Genomic DNA, 21,245 nt, shown 5'->3' with positions numbered 1-21,245 from the left:
GATGTTGGACTTTTAATTTGGTTTAGGATCTTGATTTGTGTGGAGGTGGAGGAGACAGCAGCTGTTTGTGGCTGGCTTGTTTGTTGGGGGGGGGGGGGGGGCTCTGAACTTATTTTTGGCACCTTGAATGGATGGTTTTGTCTTTAAATCAAATAAATATCTGCTACATATTTTTTTTATTTTTTAGGCTATTGCCATTGTTTTGGGATTCTTGGTTATTGTGGCTTTTGCCATAATCATATACTTTTCTGTAAAGACCCGAAGTCAGATGAATTATTATGGTAAAATGAACATTCTCTGGGATAAAGCAAAGGTTTATGAAGAAGATCCCCCCAATGTAGAAGAATGGGTAAGCTTAATATTGGATGTTTGTTCTAAACTGGTACAAAACCTCAAATTTATTCTCAAGATTTCTATGCCCCAAATTTGACTCACCTCCATGATAAGTGACATTATTATGTAAAATTCTCATTTAAAAAAATCTGGAAAAAATTAGTATAATACTAAGGACAACTCTACAATAACAAGTCCATTTGCACATGGAATAGAGCAAAAGCACTTCAGAAAGCCATTGTTAAACTAGGTGTCTGTTTTCAGCTTCTATGGTGGGTTGTCCCCAACAGTAAAATTATTGTAAAATAATTTACTATCATTTTCCTAAAACTATTTAGGTCTTGTGTGTATTGCTATACTAAATTACTTTGTAAACAGATGGTCTGAGGTAATCAAACAGTGATACTAAGAATGTAGTCAGAAGAGGAAACACACACAATCACAACGTGCTTTGATGTAGGCTCCCAGTTAACCTTTCTGAAAACCTAGCAGCTGGGCTGTGAGATCTGTTATCCAATTTCAGGAAACATCCTTACTAGCTTTTACTTGTAGTTGCTTTCCAAAAAACTCAACTTGATTTTATTTTGGATTGTTGAATACCTAACACAAAATTTCAGAGGTGCATGATTTCTTAATGCTTGTAACTATGTTCACGGTATTCATTGTGTACCTCTGTCTGTGTTATGACTCATGTGATTCTACTTGTGCTCATTGGGTAAAGGTCATGAGCCAGGACTGTATTGGAGACTGCTATAAAGAATCATTTGAAGTAAATGTTTCGGTGAGACAGTTTCTGGGTGTGCCTTTTCATTACTTGTTTACTCATGTTTCAAGATGGCAGAAAAGAGAATATGTAGGAAACTACCAGTAAAACTTAAAACACTGATGATTGGCTATCTGATGTCTTGTGGTTTTATTTATTTATTTTTTGTGGGGCGTCGGCATAAAGAGGTGGTAGCCTCTTTATAGTTAAGGTTTCAGCTAGTTTCTGTTGCAAAGGTCTCTCTTAATCTCTTAGAATTTATGGCTTGGAAGATTGTTTTGGCCAGAAAACTGCCAGATATATTACAAAAGTAAAGGATAATACATTTATAAACAAACAACTTGTTTCAGTTACAGTTACGATTACATTTTAGAAACTTCTGCTTAAAGTTTCTTTTGTCTCCTCGTAGGTCTGTAATAGCTTGTTTTCACCCCTTCACATTTTCTAGGTAGTTGAGTCTCCTTCAGTTTATGTCCTGGCTTTATCCGAAAAAATGAGTTTAGCTTATTGTTTTGGGACCCAATCCTGCTCTAAGTGATGATGGTGGAAGTTCTTTGCCACTGCAGTGGAAGAATTGGATACTATGCATGTGAACATGTTGTCCTCTAATGCTTGTCAGTGTCTTAGAAATAATTTGTTTTGGTGTATTTGGTTTTTTTTATTATTTTTTTCCTGTATATGATGATCTCCTTTTAGCATAAGGAGTAGCTGTTTTGTTTTGGATACCAGGCCAAGGTTCCAGTACTGATGGTGATGGGGAATGTATTGGTAGCGTCTTCATAGTTGCCACAATATTCATGATTATTTTGAAAATGGTGGTGGTGGGGGTTTCACTCTTTTATAACTCCACACAAAAACAAACCACCCGAAACTCTTCATCTTAAGAAACTTCTAGGGTTAGGTCTCCTTGAGAACTGGACCAGTCTCTGAGCATTTTATATGGAACTAATTGAGTACTTTTTGAATGAAAAGATTTTTTCTGGGTGAAGTTTTTTGCTAAGTATCTTATGTTTCAGAGACTCTCTCTGTCTGCCCAGAAAAATCTCATTATGACATGAAATGTAGAGGTCTTGAAATTGCTTTGTTTAAAACACTGTTCTATTCCTGATTTTGAAGAAATTGTCATTTTTGAAAAGTAATCATGCTTCACAGCCAATGAGACAGAGGAAGGAGAGAATATAGTGACAGAGACCATTTTTGCCTCTGACTTCCAAACTGAATAGGACTAACTTTCAAAAATGAAGAATGATTGATAATTACCCTTCTTATTCAGGTTCTGATAGTGCACCCATCGCTGGGTTCATTCCTCACCAAAGTGATCTCTCAATTTAGGATGTGCACAGATTTGTTTGGCAGACTGAGGAGCTGAGTGGCTTACTAAAAGTTATACAGGAAATGTGTGGCACAACTGGGCACAGAACCCGCGTAAATTGTGACTTGTTTTGGCTGCAAAGGAGGGCAAAGGCTGTAGTTCAAGTCCCTAAAATGAATTTAAACGTTTCCCAGTCATTTCTCCAGCATAACAGCTGGGCTGGAAGGAAAGTGTTGTGTTTTCCCTTTGAAGTTTCCCCTCCTGTGATCTCATCTCTTATTAGGACTTCAAGAGGAAGCACACTTCCTTCACAACACATCGGGGGGGCTTGCCTATTATATTATGTTGTATTGAAATTAACCAAACCTTTTATGTGTCCTTAGGACAGCACAACTAATACAGCAGTTCTCAAACTTCATTGCATTGCGACCCCCTTCTGACAACAAAAATTACAACATGACCCCAGGAGGGAAGACTGAGCCCGCCTGCGTCCTGCCAGTGGGGGCCAAAGCTGAAGCCCAAAAGCTTCTGCCCTGGGGTGGGGGCCAAGTAACCGTAGCCCTGGGCAGTGGGGTTTGGGTTTCAGCTTCGGTTTTGGCTTCAGACTTTCTGGGGCCCAACACCAGCCTTGGCAATTCCATTAAAATGGCATCACAACCTAGGTTCTCTGTAAGCTTTGCAGTCACCAGGCAGGTCACCAGGCCCAGGCCTGCCAGAGCTGCTGTGGCTTGGGGGGGAAGAGAGAGCTGTGATGATGAGTCCTTTTCCCACTCTAGCCCTGGGGCAGCCTGCACCCCAAGCCCTTCATCCCTGGCCCGACCCCAGAGCACACACCCCAACCCTCTTCCCAAGCCCCCTCCTGCATCCCAAACCCCTCATCTCAACCCCAGCCAGAACCCATCCCACACCCCACCCCTGAGCCCCCTCACATATGCCGAACCTCTCGGCCCATCCCACCACATGAAGTTTATGTGCACCAATATGGAGATGTTGTGTCATATATATATATATATATATATATATATATGTACACACACATACACGTTCATATTGGTGCACGTACAAACAGTCTCTGTGTTATGCAAACCCAACTTACAGAAATCCGGACTTATGGAAAAAGTTCTGTAAGTTTGTGGGGTTTTTTGTTTTTTTGGCATAGCGGAACACTTGCATAAATCGGGGAGTTTCTGTAATAAAATTAATTCCACACGTGGGTGAGGAAAAATTAGAGGCAACACTGGTCATGACCCACTTTGGGGTCCCAATCCTCCCTTTGAGAAACCCTGAACTAGTATGATATTAAGTGACTGTGAAGGAGAGAGAGTTTGTTTTTAAAATTCAGGGGTTTTTGGGGGTGGGGTTTGTAATTTGTTTTCTTTTTGGCTGCTTTATAAAGATGTGAGAAGTCTTCTTTTAAAAAAACAAAGTAGAAATATCAGGCAAGTACAGGTAAAGTCTATTTTCCTGGTCCACTAGAAGACTTCTTGTGGGAATGGGGGTCCACTGGTAGAACTGGTTCTGAACTTTCTGATGAAAGTGGTTTTAGTTGGAAAATGTTTCATGGCAACATAGTAGTTTCCTTGAATTTTTGACAAAAGTCAGGCAATGGATGGCTTCCAGGGTCCGGAGCTCTGGTATAGCTTGGCCATGCTTCGCAGCATGGAGCCTATAATAAATAACCTGAGAGCACTGAGTGAGACTGGATAAGACATCTCCCCAGTTCTTTCCTGTTGCTCTACCAGCCAAGTTCTGCCAAAATATCTCCATTCTGATTTGCCTTTTCTAGATCTCTACTTCTCCATCCTAAGTAGATAATTTACAGTGTTCCAATTATGTGCTATTTTTCCATGTATCAAAGTCAATGCATTCTTTCCTGAGGTCTTAGTTCCAACCTCCAAACTCATTTGTGACCTGATCAGGATTTGAATTCTTCCTAGCCATAAACGACTCATGCATTAGTAAAAAGTCTGTTTTGACAGTGTTTTCAACTGGGAATAACTATCCACTAAGGTGGATTTAAAATGCATGACTTCTCTGCATGAGTTTTCCTAAATTGGACAATTAAATGGTTTCTCTGCTGATAAATCTTGTTGAATGTCTGTCATAACTTTATGCTCTAATTTGCAATTGTTCATGTATGTTTGAAGAGGAAAACACATTGATGCTTTGTCTAAATGCAAGCTGTGTTTGTGTCCTGTACTTTAAACCTCGTGTTGTCCAGAATAAGTTACATTGTTTTCTTAGGCTGTGTCTACATTACAGACCTTACAGCAGCATCACTGTACCGCAGCAGCTGTACCGCTGTAAGATCTCCCGTGTAGCCACTGTATGCCGACCTAGTGCTGTTCACAATGCTGTGTCTGTTGGTGAACTTATGTCAGTCAGGCGTGTATGTTTGTTCACATCCCTGACTGACAAAACTTTTACAAAAGTGCTGGTGTAGACGTAGCCTTAGACCGAAGGACTGCTGCTAAAGAGTGCATATCCAAATGCGTTGCTTAAATCCGTGTTTCCTTATCATATTTTCCTCCTGCCCTAAAGTCTGGTCTTATTACAGAGTTGCACTGGCATGATATAAGGGGTATGACTTTTAAACCAATTTAGTTACATTGGTGTGACTTTGTGGACGCTCTCACAGTGATTTAAACCTGGCTTATGTGGGTGTGAATGTAAATTTATGGGGCAAGCTACATTGCCAGGCTTAAACAGATGGGAACGTACCCACATAGGTTTTCAGAAGTTCAGCTAAATGTAATTAAATTATGCTGAAAAATAGTTGAGCACTTATAAACAAGCTTATTTGGACTTTTATTTAAGGAAATACATCCATTTACTAGCTCAGGTTTTTGTTTTGTTAATTGTGCCCCTCTCTCTCTCTCTCTCTCTCTCAGATTTTGTTTCTCGCATGCGCGCGTGCACACACACACTTTTCCTGTAAGCTATGTAATGTAATCTACAAGTATATTTTTTCTCAGGCAAAAAGTGCAGGGCTTTGTGTGCACTTGAACATTCTGTCAGCTAACAGAGCTGACTCCCACAGCTGGGAAGGGAGAGGGAGATAAAAATATTTTTCAAGCTCTTGTCATTGAGCCAATGCACAAACGTTGTATATTGTTCATAAGTAACTCATCTTTTACTGCAGTATAGGTTTTTAGAAGTTGATGCTGCTTTTTCCCTCGTCTGTAGTGTGTTGGGGAGAGTAAGAGAATTGAGATCCTCCTAGGGCAGCATTCGGAGAGGTTTTATTTGTCTCTTGCCCACTGCTATCCTAAATTAAGTAGATTCTTTCTCATTTGTCCTTGCCAGCAAACTTTGTAGCAACAATTGACTACTGATGAGAGCAAGGGTGAAAGCTGTAGTGATGCCAGGGCTTGGGCATCTTTACCATAGTATCACAACAGATAATGTGGTGACTACAGCCTGAACCTTCGCTATGCTACAACTTTCATCAGTGGTGGTGAATTATACACCGCTATCTCGATGTAACACCACCCAGTATAACCCTAATTTGGATATAACGCAGTAAAGCAGTGCTGGGGGGAGGGGGTGGGGGTGGACTGTGCACTCTGGTGGATCAAAGCAAGTCCAATATAACATGGTTTCACCTATAACGTGGTAAAAAAATTTTTTGGCTCCAAAGGACAGTGTTATATCAAGGTAGAGGTGTATGTATAAATTTTATTAGTGGAGATGCACTTAGGTGTCGTCTTTGTTCCTATTCTTTTGTGTGTATTTCTTTTCCCCCTCACCTTTACTACTGAGTGTCTGTGTGGTATGTCTCCTTGCCTCAGGCCATGCTGGTGCCACCTCTGCTTCACTAGCAGGAGAATCACAATTAGATTGAACCTGTTCTGGTATGATAAGCACTTTTTTCCTGGCTTAGCAGGTACAGAATGGCACTGACTAGGCCATCATGTCTGCTTTTAGGGTGGCTACATCTGCTACGATTAGTGGGAACAAGAACATTGGCATAATAGTCCCACGGTAGAATTTGAAAAACTAGTATTGAAGGGGAGATGCAGGATATTGGCGTCTTCTGCCAATCCTAAACCCTTCTCTATTCACGGAGATCTCTAGTTCATTTAAAAAGCAGGGAAAAATCAATTAAGTGATATTTTGGAGTTAAAAAAATACTTTTGATGCCATATCAAATAAAATATGGAAGAATATTGAATGTTTTGAGACTCTTCCTGGGAAAACACTTGTATATGTAAAGCACCTGTAGAACTGGAAAAACTAGTTGAGCCACACTTTTGTTCAAAGAAACCCTAAAGGGATTTCATGCCTGCATATTTTCACAACATTAAAATCTCTAGATATATAGATTAGACACAGCTTTGAGAATAAAGTCCTCTTCTGTCTGAATTGTGAAGGGTAGACAGTCTTGCAAACAATCAAGTGTCATGTACACAATACCGAAATATAAATTTAAGATTCTATAATGCTTAATGCTGGAGGACACTACAGAGAGGTACATTACAAACATACCTGTTGTATTTAGATCCATTGAGTGCAATCCAGTTCATTAGGGGCCCAGTTTGGAAAGGTTCTTAAGCTCGTGCCAAACTTTAAGCATGTGAATAGTTCCCTTGACTTTAGTGGGTCTACTCATGTTTAAATAACTTGTTGAATTGGGGCTACAAATAAAGCTGATCACCCAGTTGCTCTAAAAGTCATATCGTTTCTCAGCCAACTACATTAATCTACTCCTTCTACTCTAATCTTCACACTTCGAAAGCCTGCCTCTTTCAATTCTCAGGTCACTCTTCATGGCATCTTTTAAAGAAATATAAATAAAAGTTACAGTTCAAATAGAACAATCTTCTTCTTCTCTTTCCTCCTTCCCCCCACCCCTTCTGTACTATTTCTACTTCCAATTCCAAAACTGCTCCACTTCCTTCAAACTGACCCCCAAAAGAGAGTAGTAATGGGCATGGGAAAGATTAACGTAGTCAACCCTCCATCCATCAATCTGGCACTGATATGAAGCAGCTGCTGAGGCTTACCTGAATGTGATAAAACTATTCCATGGTACTGCAAGTGTAAGACTCTTTTTTTTTTTTTTTTTTTTTTAACCAGCCCTGTTGGTTGCTTGACACAAATACTTCATGTAACAATGGGCAGCAGAATCGAATTTCTTTAAAAATAACACAAACACAGGACTCTCATGCTTTGGGCCTAGAGCTTCATATGCCAAAAAGGATGAAACTGCTGTGGCACTAAATGATTGATTGATTGATTTATGGTCCTTTGTGGTCCTCAGTGATGTCTAGCATGTGAGGGGTCTTCAGACTATAATCTCCCATGCACACACGAGCTCAGCCCTCGGAAGCATTCAGTCACCTTATTTCAATCTGAGTCTCCACTTCTCTTTGATCAGTGCTACCCTAGTATTAAAATAGAGCTCATAACTTCAACGTAGTGATGCTAGTGTGTGTCATCTGCTGTACATATAGGAACAATTTTTAATAATTTGTATAATTCTAGTTCTGAAAATGCTCTCAATTTATTTTAAAAATCAAACAAAACTGAGAGTGAACTGCTAAAGGTGTTTGTTTAAAAAGAAAAAAGCTTTTAGCCACAAAACTGAGATGTTATATATCTTAATGTCTCTCTCTTTTTGGATGGGGATTATTTTACTAGGTAAAAACTGTAAATGCAGAACCAGTAGTGGACTATCCAGATCAAGTTGCTGGTTCCATGGTTTACTCTGTTTCTGAGCAAGTTAATGAAAATCGAGTTTATACAGACACCCACAGAGCTATGCCGTAAGTAAACTGTTCCTGCCTTGTTAATGGTTACAGAACACGAGAAGGGTAATAGAAATGCATTGGGACTCTTGCTCTAAAGAGAGGATCACATCTTTTTTCTTACTCAGGATTCCCCATGGAAGAAATTGGTGGGATTCTTGTCTGAACAGTTATTGCAGATGTTATCCTGTCTGTGAGGTGTTGATTAACTTGTGTATGTTGACTTGTTCTTGTTGTGTCCATTTAATATTATAGTTTTATAAGGTTGTGGAAGATTAATGTGAAACTTGTACCTTAGTCTGTAACAATCAAGCAAACTTACTCACAAGCCTCGGCTCTAAGTGTGGTTGAAAGGGGTGATCTCCAGGTTATGCTGTTCTTACTTATTCATAACATGTCTTAAATTGACTAACAGCTATTTTATATTAGTTTTCAGATGATCTAGGAATTGACTTTATTTTGTAGAATTTATCCACATTAGTCCCTTTCTGGTGTAAAGATTTTTAGTTGCTGTCTGTCACTTGCATTACGCCTTTTATCCTTGTTTTGATTTGCAATCTAGTCTGTAGAGATTACTTAAATTCAAACTAGTATCATGTAGAGTACTAAGAGCCTAGGATAGATTCTTCTAAGGCATTTGTCATCTTGGTGTCCAAGCACCAGAGTGTGTGAATATTTAAAGGAGAAAAGGAAAATAAATACTCCTTACCATAAACAGTAGTGAAGGTAGGGGGAGTTAAATGGGATATGCTGATGAAGAAAAATTGCACCTGTGTTTGAAGAAAAATAGAAGGGAACTGTCAAATATAAGGTGTGGGGGGGGGTGGGCGGTAAATTAAATGCATGACATTCAAAGATTGGGGGGAGGGGTGAAGAGAAACAAATTGCTTGTTTGGAAGTGAATGTATTTATCTACCCAGTCAATCAATCAATGGTAATCTAACCAGATTCCTTCTAAAAATAAAGTACTAAAATCCACTCTTTCTAACCTACCCCTAGATCAATTTTCCCAAGGATAAAGAATCAGTCTTTCATGAGAGTGAGAAATATGAAGTCCCCTTTAGCTCATATTGATCTCTGAAATACTGTTTCCCACCCTGGGGGAGTTAAGGCATGCTACAGAGTCTGTTTGCTTTGTGTCTGGACTAGAAGGTGTGTTCTTCAACTTTTAATTGCCCATCCGTATCTCTCTTGGACTTATCTGTGATGCATGATGGCTGCTCTCTAGACTGGAAATCATGTAGCAAATCCACAACACTGGACTGCTGCTAAAACACACACATGTTGTTCCTTTTTCTATATTATGGAGCAGGTAGAGGACTTGGACTGTGCACAAATTCCTCTTCTAAGCAGGACTCCTGTATGACTCCGTTCTCTGCTTGCTCATGACAATGGAAGAGACCCCCTCTTGCCAAAAGTGAGGGGTGTGTGTACACCTGAAAAACAAACCCATGGCTGGGTCTAATTTGAGGTCTACCACCTGTTTAAATATAATTGTTGTTCTTTACTGAATGCTTTAAATCAGAACATGTCTCTAAAGACTTCGGATATTCTTCATTGATTTTTACTCACATCATCTGAAAAGAAAATTAGTTGCAATTTGAAGATCGCTAGCAACTGCTTATAACTTAGTTACTGTCACAAATTCAAATACTACAGACATTTCCTTCTCTCTTTCTTGCAGATCACTTGTCATACAGGCCTTGATCTTTCAAGAAACTGTTAAATAGTGAACACACTGAAGTGTGAATCAGACCCTGCACTTATGAAACACATAAACTTTTGAAAACTAATTCAGAGCAACTGAACCCTGATTCTGAAATTAAATGCCGAAATGTGCAGTATCTTAACTTTGCCACTCATAACAATTAGGAGGGGAGTTGGGGGAATTATATCTCTCCTCCCAGTAGACACTCTTCTTCTGTTCTAGTTCTGCCTGTTTCAGGAAGTGCCAGAGATGATTCTCTAGATGAGTGGTCCCTGAACTTTTCAGGGCTGCACACAAACCCCTTGTTACTCCTGTCTGTGCCCTGTCCTGCGGGACCAGGGCTCTTTGGGTGAGAGAGACATGGATGGGGTAAGGGGGCTGGGGCTGGGCTCACAGTTGAGGGCAGGGCCAGAGCTGAGGCTGGGAGTGGGGCTGGTGGAGCTGCAGCTGGGGGTGGGGTTAGAGCAGAGCTGGGGACAGAGTAGGACTGGATAGCATATTCCCTTCCTATCCCCTGCAGGGGATGGCCCAGAGCTGTCACACCACAGTTTGGGAACCCCTGCTCTAGATAGTCTTTAGCTGCATAGGGAAAGGAAAACGCTTCATCCTATTATAAATTTAATTTTAAAATTTCTACTAAATTTGAAGTCTTATGGCAAGTTTGAATGGAGTCCACTATATCGGTGTTCCCAGAACGACAGGTGTGTGGGCCAGTGCTGGTCCCCGAGATCTCCCTGACACAATTTAGGAAGGCAGCAAGCCTGTCCCTGATATCAAAAAGGTTGAGAAATACTGCACTATATCACTCTGAGATACCTCTTTACCCCCTTTACTTCTCTTCTCTGACAGCTTTGGACTGGGGTGATCTTTCCTTTGTCTGACATAGGTATGCTGGATACAGTTTCCTTCAGAGGAATACCTTGATCAAGGCACAGAGAAAATATATTGCTAGTTCTAGGTGATGGTGCTGTTCCATCCCATCCGGCACTGGACCCTGATTCTGGTACTGATCCTGGTACGGAGGTCCCAGAAGTGGCCCCAATGGAAGTGGTGCAGGTGGAGGAAGAAGAGGCATCCTATCCTCCGGGCCTGGCCTCTTCCTTGTCATCCCCGGATGAGGCGGTTGCAAGCCCCAGTATCCTGCTGCCTCCAGATGACTTCAGAGCCCATCAAGAGCTCCTGAAATGGGTCACCACAGACTTAGGGCTGGAAGTGAGGAGCTGAAGGAGTCTGTGCACAACTTAATTGATATCCTGGCTGCAGTGGCTCCATCCAGAGTGGCCCTGACAGTTAATGAGACAGTGTTGGGGCCTGTCAGGGTGCTCTGGCAGACCCCTTTGTGTCTGCCCCCATCTCAAAAAGGGCAGAGAAGTAGTACTATGTGCCAAACAGTGGGTTTGAGTACCTGTACTTGCATTTTCCCCCAGTCCCTGGTGGTGTCAGCTACAAACGAGTGGAACAGATGGGGGTAGTTGAATGCTACTCCCAAAAATAAGGAGGCTTAGACTGGACCCTGTTTGAACACACTACTTATTCAACAGGCAGCCTCAAGTTGCATGTCTCTAACCAGCAGGCTCTGTTGGGTCAGTACGATTTGAACCTGTGCAACTCAGTGGTCAAATTTAAGGACTCTGTCACAGGAGTCAAGGCAGGAGTTCATGGCCAGCCTGGAGTAAGGCAAGATGGGGGGCCAGGACCTCCCTCCTGGCAGCTCTGGATGTGGCTTATTCAGCAGCCAGAACGATGGCGTCAGCAGTCACCATGAGGCACTGTTCATGACTCCAGTCATCAGGTGCCTCTCACAAAGTGCTGCAGTCCATCCAGGACCTCCCCTTCAAGGGTACCTTCCTGTTCTTGGAACAAACAAACTTCAAGCTTCATGGCCTCTAAGACTCGAAGGCCATGCTTTGCTTTGCTCCCTAGGCCTTTACACCCCTCCAGGAAGCATTTTAGGCCCCAGCAGCCTCCCAGATTTCTGGTGCCTCCCAGGCAGGAGCTCTACAAAAGAGAGAGAAAGGGCTATAAATGTTGTCAGCCCCTACTTTTTTGCCTCAGCTTTCCAGTGGGACTTACATAGGTAGCCCGGTGAGGTCAGACAGGCCTTTTGAAGGTACGTCCGAGGATGGTATACCCACCTCAACTGCAGATCCATCCCCCTATTTGTTTTTTAGACCACCTGTCACCCTTCTAGCTGGCATGGTCTTCATAACATTGGACCATTGGGTGCTCAGCACTATAACAGTTGATTATACCCTCCAGTAACCCTTTATTCTCCCCATCTCTGCTATCTCCCTCCCCCATCCCTCTTCAAAGACCCTTCTCACAAGCAATTCTCATCTAAGAGGTGCAAGCCCTCCTATGTGCGGGGGCTGTAGAGGAGGTTCCTCAAGACATGAGAGGGAAGGGGTTTTACTCCTAATTATTTCCTAATCTGGAAGGCCAAAGGGGGTCTAATGGCCCATCCTGGACCTGTGTCGCCTCAACAAATATCACAAGAAATTGAGGTTCCACATGGTTTCCCTGGCCTCCATCATTCCCTCCTGGATCCAGAAGACTGGTATGCCAACCTCAATTTGAAGGACTCTTATTTCTACATCTGTTTTCTGTCAACAAAGGAGATTCTTCAGGTTTGTGGTGGGTCAATGCCACTACTAATTCACTATGCTTCCTTTCAGCCTGTTGGCAGCCCCATGAGTTTTCACTAAGTGTATGGTAGTGGCTGCGGCTTTCCTCAGGCATCGAGGTGTACAAGTCTGCCCATACCTTGACGACTGACTGATCAAAGGCCATTCACAGGCTCAAGTCCAGCAAATCACTGGCATAATATGGGCCACCTTTAAGGCACTGGGCCTCATAAATGAGCAAAAGTCAACTTTGGTCCCAGTTCAGAGAATAGAGTTCATCAGGGCGGTACTTGACCATATTCTGAACTCTGTCAGACTGGATCTCCCAGCTTGCAACCTACCCTCTTACAACCTCTTGGGTTTGCCTCGAATTGTTGGGTCACATGGTGACATGTACCTATTTGGTGCACTACACGCAGCTACAGCTGAGATCTCTATAGATGTGGCTGGTGTCAGTCTACTCCCTGGGCAGACGCCACTTGGATTTGGTACTCATGATTTTGCTGCCCATCCTAGCTTCGCTGGCTTGGTGGAGAGAACTGGGTTCCATAACTTTTAGCTGCCATGTATCTATCGGTAACCTTGATTTTGGATGCATCAGACCTGGGGTGGGAGCCCACCTCAACAGTCTCAGGACTCAGGGCCTCTGGTCCCAGGAAGACTCTCCCTGGAAATAAATGTCAGGGAACTCAAGGTGATATGTTTGGCTTGCCAGATGGTCCTTCCCCAGATCTAAGGCAAGGTGGTGCAGGTCTTGACAGGCAACACAGCTTTGATGCCCTACATCAACAAACAGGGAGAAGCTCAATCTTCAGCCCTGTGCTCTAGAAAATCCAAGGAGAGAGCCTATATGTAAACAACAATAGATCCTGTAAATAGGAAATTTATTCCTGATGCTTTATACAAAACATGATTATTTGCAGGGACTATCACCATACTGTGAAATTAATTGTTGGGGCATATGCCAGATTTTCCTAACTTTTGCTCATCAAAACACACACACTTTCTGTTGCGCACTTCTTCATCTTTTATTCTACAGTGTCTATCCTAAAATGTGATACTCGGGATTGTGTCCAGGACAGTCAGTGTGGTCTCACAGTCCTTGCTATAAGCAAAATGTAGTTGTTTCTAAAATCTTAGGGGCATTTGTACAGAAAAAATGCTAATCATCTAAGAAATTTCATACTCCATGTTTAGGTAAGAAATGGATTCCATCCATTCAAAGGACAGCCTTTGACAGACATACCTTTGATGGACCTCTGGACTACTGCCATTTTATCAACTATTATTTCTATTTTAAACTGAGTGCCATTCTGTAACAGACACACTTTTAAAAATTCACAAGCAGCTTTCTTTGTATAGGGATCTCTTACTATTCTTTTAAAGGTTAGTTGATTACACTTTCAGCCCAGTGTGTGTTTCTCAACTCACCAGTTTTTGGTGAAAATGGTAGCATGAAATCACAGAGGTGGAGTGATTAAAAATCTGGGAAACTTGTTCCATTTTAGTTTGGAACAAATACATTCATATTTTATATTATAAGCAATTTGTTAACCAAAGTTAGTGAATTAAAATGAATTACCTTTGTTTTCCAAATAGATGCTGAATTTTGTATAGAATAAAAATCCAGATTATTTTGTCTTTAATTGATCCTGTTAATACTTACTCTGTGTTTAATGTTGATAATTCAGCCTGTAAATGGCAACTAATGAGATCTTTACTGCTTTTGGTAGGAAGTCTGAAGTTATTGTTCCGTTAATGAAGGACCTCACACAGTCAAATTATACTGGTAACAGTAGTTATGATGGATCAACTAAGGAACCACCACAAAAGAGAAAAGCAGGAAGATGGAAGAGAACCAACTCTGATTACCATGATGCAGATTACACAACTGGAGGGGAGTCTTGTGATGAGCTGGAGGAGGACTGGGACAGGTACTGACAATAACTTCATCAGCCATTGAAATAATACTAACTCCCCTGCTTGTGATACATTAGATGGGCTAACCCAGTTAATAAGTGTGCTGTCTCTGCTGAATGTGGTAGTGATTGGAAGCTTGTTATTAATATAGCTGCAGTGCCACTTCCATACTGTGGATAGTGGCAGCATAAGGACTATTGGAATAGGAAGGAGGGCCTGGAAAGGTGGTGGGAAAAGAACTACCTTTTTATACTTGGAAACATTGCCTTTGAAAGGAGTATTTGCAGCAGTCGCATTATCTGCTGTTACTTGTTTGAAGTAGCCTCTTCCACTGATGCTACTATCTAAAATGATTTCATAATATGGTCATTGAACAAGACTTTGGGTGTCCTGGGACATCTGTATTCAGTGGAATGCACCAAGTATATTTGAAGTGTCCCATTTATATTTTAATATTGAGACTGAAGCAGTTAACCAATATAGCAGATGCTTCAAAATTTGTTTTAGCAAGTTCTTAACTCTGTTCATCAGAGCAAATCAAGTTGAATGCATACATGCTGCAAGCTCTCCCAAAAAGCGGGTAATAAAACTCTCCCCTCCTCCGCAACACTCCTGTTACTTCAATATTGAAACGCACTGACTTCCTCCTGAGCACACGCAGCAAATCTATGCTAAACCAGCTTTCATAGTCTTTAATGTTCTCTCACAGTAAATGCTGCCCTGCATATAGACAAAAACTGACATGCTTTGGGTGATGAATAAACTGAAATATTTGTTATGGACAGCTAGGACTTCATTCTGCTATGACGTGGATAGTGCTTTTGAATGAAATTAGCCATATTTATTAATAATAATAATTAATAAATAAATACAAGTGGTCTTTAGACAATGATCAAGTTAATCTGTGGAACACTTGCTAAAAACTGATGGCTATTCCAAAATGAGCTGTTGAGAAGGTGGCAGTGGGATAATATAGTTGAATCCTAACCTGCAGAGGTGTAAGATTTTATAAACCTACAAGAAAGAAGGATTAAATTATTCAAGCCACTGTACAGTTTGGTAAAAGTTAGCAATTTGCTTTTAGGAAAAGCACTTGGGTATTTTGCATTGTAAATGTGAATTGGGAAGTTGGTTCCTGGGAAAATCCAGAAGATGGGAAGAGTACTAATGTTGTGCCAATATTCAAAAAGGGAAAGTAGGATGACTTGGGTAACTATAGGCCAATTAGCCTGACCTTAGTCCTGGGCAAAATAATGGAAAAGCTGATATGGGATTCAATTAATAATGAATTAAAGGATAGGAATATAGTTAGGTTTGGAAAGGTTAGACTTTTATGGATTAAATGTCAATTTCACTGTTCACATGCAAAGCAACAAAAAATATTTCCATCAGCAATCATCAAAATTTACAGATGGGTGAAGAAAAAAATGCTGCTTGAGAAATTTAGTTGATTTAAGGATACTTTGAATATTTGGACATTTGATGTTGACAATTTGTGTTTTTAAGAGTTTTACAACTCTGAATATTTGGAATCTCAACATCTGTCATTAAATAATCACCTAACCCCTGCATGACTTCCCGCAATTGTAACAATGTAATAAATAAAAAATGCTTAGCAATAAACATTGATATTATCTTGATTTTTTTTTTTAAATGAAGCCTAAATATACTGCCAGTTAAATATGATTTTTATGGAATACAGGTCTTGTCATACAAAACTGACTATATATTTTGGTAAGATTACAAATTTGATAATAAAAGTAACTATGTAGATGTAATATACTTTGATTTTAAAACTGCATGCCATTCTGATTTAAAAAATTGGCTCTATACAATATGAAGAGAGTACACATGAAGTGGCTTAAGAACTGGTTAACTGACAGATCTCAGCAAGTAGATATCAGTGGGGAATCATACTTGCATGGGGGTGTTTCTAGTGGTGTTCTGAAGGGAGCAGTTTTAGATCCAATGCTATTCAACATTTTTTTATCTATGATCTGGAAGCAAATATAACATCACTGTGAACAAAATTTGCAGATGACACACAGATTGTTGGAATGGTAAGTAATCTGGTTTGCTTGATAATCTGGGCCCACTCAAACAGAATGTGTGTTAATAAGGTCAAAAGCAAAGTTACATGTCTAGGAACAAGGAATGCAGGCAAAATTTACAGAATGGGGGAATGTATCCAGGAAAGCAGTGACTCTGAAAAGGATTTAGGAATCACAGTGAACATGTAACTTGACGAGCTCCCAGTGTGGTGCTCTGGCAAAAAGGCTAAAACAATGCACAGGGAATATATAATAGGAGTAGGGAGGTTATTTTACTTCTATATATGGCATTGATGAGACTGACACTTGATTGTTCCATACAGTTCCGGGGTCCACATTTTGAGAAGATACAGAAGAGAGCCACAAAAATACTTTGAGGGCCGGAGAAAAGGTCTTGTAGTGAGAAGTTTGAAGTGATCAGTCTGTTTAGTTTATCAAAAAGGAGATTGAGAAGTGACGTAATTACAGAACATCTTCACAGGGAGAAAATAGCAAGTATTAAAGGGCTCTTTTAACATAAAGGAGAAAGATGTAACAAGAACTAAGGAGCTTGCTATGTGGCCCTACCAGTGCCACTAGTTTCCTGTCAGGAGCAGTAACTTTCATCCAAAACTTAAGATGCACTCTCACTCTCCATCAAATGGATCAACAAATGCTTTCTGTAATACAGCTAAAGATAACCCATACCATATGTAACAGTGACTTTTTCCCCCCCCTTCTCTCCTTCCCCCACCTCCCTGCCACCAAATCTTCCCCTAGGGAATACCCACCAATAACAACAGATCAACAAAGGCAAGCATATAAGCGAGACTTTGACTCCGGATTACAAGAATACAAGAGTTTGCAAGCTGAACTTGATGAAGTCAGTAAAACACTCTCTCGACTGGATAAAGAGTTGGATGACTATAGTGAAGACAGTGAGGAATATAAGGTATTTCCATGGATAACTTTGAATGTTTATGCAGGATATCTTGGGTGGGGGTGCGGGCTCTGGGGTGAGGGGAGGAGGGAGATTGTGAAGGATAGGGTGCTTAATTAATGTATGCAAAAATATGTGCCATGTACCAGTGAATGCTAGTTTTGTCATACAAATTACTATGTAGCAAGTAAACTTAGAGTTAGTGAACTGATCATGCAAAACTTAATGAAATTGAATTTGAAAAAGGAGCTTTTCAGAATTTAGAGGTTTTATTAAAATTTTGATGGGATACTGAAGAACTTTGTAAATGGAAAACTTCTACAAATAGGGTGAAAAAACTCCTTATATTTTGATAGTAAGATTGTCATATCTCTTAGACTCTGTTCCAGAGTTCTAGATCCTGGCCTGGGATTAAAAACTATCCATGTACTGGAAGAAATACTGATGATCTCTTCTATCAATATTGGAATTTTTGTCCAGCCTTGAATATCATTCCCAACCTCCTTCAGATTTTTATTAAATGGGCCTTTCTCCTCCGAGAGAATAGGATATATGGTACATGCCAGCACAAACAGATTTCTAGCTCTAAATCCCTCAGACTGTCTGCCAGGCTGACTCCCAAAGACTATTTTTACATCCTCTGTAGTTCAACTGCCTTCCTTTGTAACTTTAGATTTTTTTCCAAATGTATGGTTAACAACTCAAAACCGTGTAATAGGATGTTAAACCTGTGTTGTTCATAACACTGGCATGAACTGTTCTCCTTAATTTAATTTTCTCCCTAATTATAGGTTGCTGCTGATGAGTACAATAGGATGAAGGATATAAAAGCAGTAAGTATCATAAGGTTATCTTATTCTTGTTTGTTATTTCTAAGGACTTAACGTGCGTGTGCGTGCGTGTGTGTGTGTAAAATAAATAAATAAAATCTTTCTTCCTTTTCTCCCTGTCCAACTCACATGCAGAGTGATAACCACTGGAAGCAGCTGCCAAGTACTTCTCTTTTATCAGATCTCTAACTTGGGCTTGAGCAGTAAATTCAACAAGTCTAACTCTGTCTTGGCACATCTCCAATGTAGTCAGTCAGTCTAGTTGTGACTGCTTATACCAGGACTGAAATTGGCCTAAACTACCTCAAAACCTGTTGAGATGCTTATCAGTATGGCCATAATATAATGGGTGTTTGTGGTGAGATGACTCCAGCGATCACAGTACTGAATTAATGGCAACTGATTAAAGACTTCAGTATGCTTAAAGCATACTGTAGGCAGACAGAATGTTGGTTAAATAACAGGACTAATAAAGCACTGGCAAAAGTTAAGTGTGAAGCAAGATTCCCTTGTCTCTCAATCCTAATATGCAACATTCCTGGTTTTCAAATATTGGGCTTCTCATGATTTAATCTGTTAAACTGTATGCGTTTGTAGGCAAACTTTCGTAAGGGACTAAGATTGCATTGGGAGGGAGATACTGAATGAATGGATAAACAGGTCTTTCCTATCTTTGCTGGTTTTAACTTTGTAGAAGTTAAATAAGTTTTGCTCTTACCTAATCTAAATCTGAAACTTCTGCACACATGAGAGAACAGTATCTTTTGATTGTCACATTTGAAAACTTTGAAACAGTACATGAGATGTTGCCAACTCTCACAACTTTATAGCAAGTATCTCATGATATTTTGTGTCTGTCTTAATGCCCCAGGTGATAGAACTAGTTTATTACATGAGATTGTCAGCTTTTTAGTAAAATAGTTTCTTACCCTCATGGCTGTAGAACAAAGCTTTAAAAATGAACTCTGAATGCTCGAAGAAAGAACACAAGGCAAATAGTTTCAACTCCAGTACTGCCAACCTCAAGAGTTAAAAAAAAAATTGTGAGTTAGTTTCCCCCCCACCCCAAAAAAAGACACTGTACTTCCTAGGTATTGGCAATATTTTTGCTGCTGGTACTTGGGAAGCCGCTTTGGACCTTGCATAGGAGGGCTGGCTGCAACTCCTCTCTTGATCAGACTGTGTCTGGGCTTATTTACATATGATTCCCTACTTGGTGGTCACCAATACATGTGTGTTTGTGGGGTTTTTTTGTTTTTTCCCCCAAACCTTGGAAGTTCCTATAAGAATGGATTCTTCTTACAGCAGGCTAGTTAAGCTGGTAAATGAACTGGAGCGTTTTTATTATTTATTTATTTATTTATTTATTTTTACAGTAAAAAGTAACTTAAAAGTCCAAGTGTTTATCATTATACAGGTTTCAGAGTAAGCTTATGCCACAAGTACTCCTATCGTTATACAGACTGCCAGAATAGTGTGTAAACAGATGAGCTGCTTAGATTCTTGGGAACCTTTTCCAGATAGGACTCAAACTGACATTTAGTGACTTTTATAACTCTTGAGATTTATAATTTTATTTAAAATGGATTTTTATATTAATGTGCTGCCCTAAAGCCCTTTTCATATGAAAAAAAAATACTTTTAGATACTTGTAGAGAATTCTGGTTGGTCTAATGCCACATTTGGTTTGTGTGTTTGTTTTTAGTCAGCAGACTATAAGAACAAAAAGGCACAGTGCAAGAAACTGAAGAGTAAACTGTCGCACGTAAAAAGGATGGTCAGTGATTATGACAATCGGAGATCGTAGAGGAGAAAAGAAGGAAACAAATTAGAATCACTACATGGGTTATGTCCAGTTTTGTAACAATGGGCTATATAATGGCTTTGGTTGCTGCTGAGAAGAAAAACCGCTTTTTGTTTTGTTGGTTAAAAATCAAACAAAAACCCACCCCACCAACAGCCTCCGTTTTTAGTCAATGTAATAAATTTTGATACCTTGTTTACTATTGAGTACAGCCTCTAACAAACCAGACAAGGGATCTGTTCTATTTGAAGCCTGTCATTTTTGCCTGGGAACAATTCAGGTCCAAGGTTTGTTATCTAAAAGTTTAACATTAAGTTGCAGACTTCCCTCTCCCTCAACAGTGGTTGAGGACTTAAATGTTATTGCCCTTGTTTGGATACTGACTTATTCCCCAGCTTTGTTCTCTACTCCATATGGTATGCCCTAATTTTGAAAAGCAGTTTCCAGATAATGCTGCATCTCTTCTGGCTCCTAACTGCAACACACATGGATCTGTGTTGCTTACATAAACAGTAAGCTCTGTGGCCTTCAAAATTTCACTCCTGCAGTGTGCATTATATCCCACTGTAACCACTCCATTCATAGGGTCATGATTAACTATTTGTTTAGGAATGAGTTAAGTTGCATAAGTAAGTGTATTAATGAGACCAATATCATGTGTAACTAATGAAAACGTGAAATTAAATGTGAATATATTTTGCTTTTTTAAAAAACATCTACATTTGTATTTTAGATTTAAAAAAAAGTATTGTACAGGCATGTATTTAGAATAACCAGTTAATCTTTTTATGGCTTATGTATGATTTATAACTGTGTGACTATGTGCAGAATCTGGATGTTCCTATGAGCAGTTGTCTTCTGCTAAATAAACCATATTTAGCAGAACTAAGTCAATCCATTGTCTGATGCAATTAACTTTGACCATTTCTTTTTTTTAAGAGCCAAAATGTTTTGACTATTGTAATTAAAATAGTTTGGTAGGTGCCTAAATAAACTAAAACCAAAGTGAAGTTCAGTGGTTCTAATAAAGTTCTGAATCTTCCTTTTTTAGGCTTAAATTCCCATCCTAGCTGCTAATTTATTTATTTTTTGTTTTAAATATTCTCTTAAGAGGAAAAGGAAGTGACTCATAATGGAAATTCCAGAACACTTTTTATACTTAATTAAAAAAAACAAAACTATATGCTGCAGAGAATTTAAGTATCACATCAAAAATGTAAGGGTGCAACTT

The 21,245-nt window shown here is 39.9% G+C and overlaps 1 protein-coding gene across 1 annotated transcript in view; it reads left to right on the top strand.

Annotated features, from left to right (window-relative positions):
* OCLN (occludin) overlaps positions 1-21,191 on the top strand; it is a 28,184-nt gene extending 6,993 nt beyond the window's left edge. Inside the window, exons 4-9 of the mRNA XM_032769565.2 lie at positions 188-349; positions 8,052-8,176; positions 14,224-14,424; positions 17,221-17,392; positions 18,172-18,213; positions 19,916-21,191. Coding sequence (XP_032625456.1) covers positions 188-349; positions 8,052-8,176; positions 14,224-14,424; positions 17,221-17,392; positions 18,172-18,213; positions 19,916-20,017 — 804 coding nt within the window. The 3' untranslated portion in view covers positions 20,018-21,191. The remainder of the gene's footprint in view (positions 1-187; positions 350-8,051; positions 8,177-14,223; positions 14,425-17,220; positions 17,393-18,171; positions 18,214-19,915) is intronic.
* Positions 21,192-21,245: the final 54 nt, after the last annotated feature.

Source organism: Chelonoidis abingdonii, chromosome 6, assembly GCF_003597395.2.
Source record: "Chelonoidis abingdonii isolate Lonesome George chromosome 6, CheloAbing_2.0, whole genome shotgun sequence".
In the NCBI taxonomy this organism is placed as follows: Eukaryota; Metazoa; Chordata; order Testudines; family Testudinidae; genus Chelonoidis; species Chelonoidis abingdonii.
Note: the sequence above shows the minus strand (reverse complement) of the source record. Positions and strands in the feature narration are given on the sequence as shown.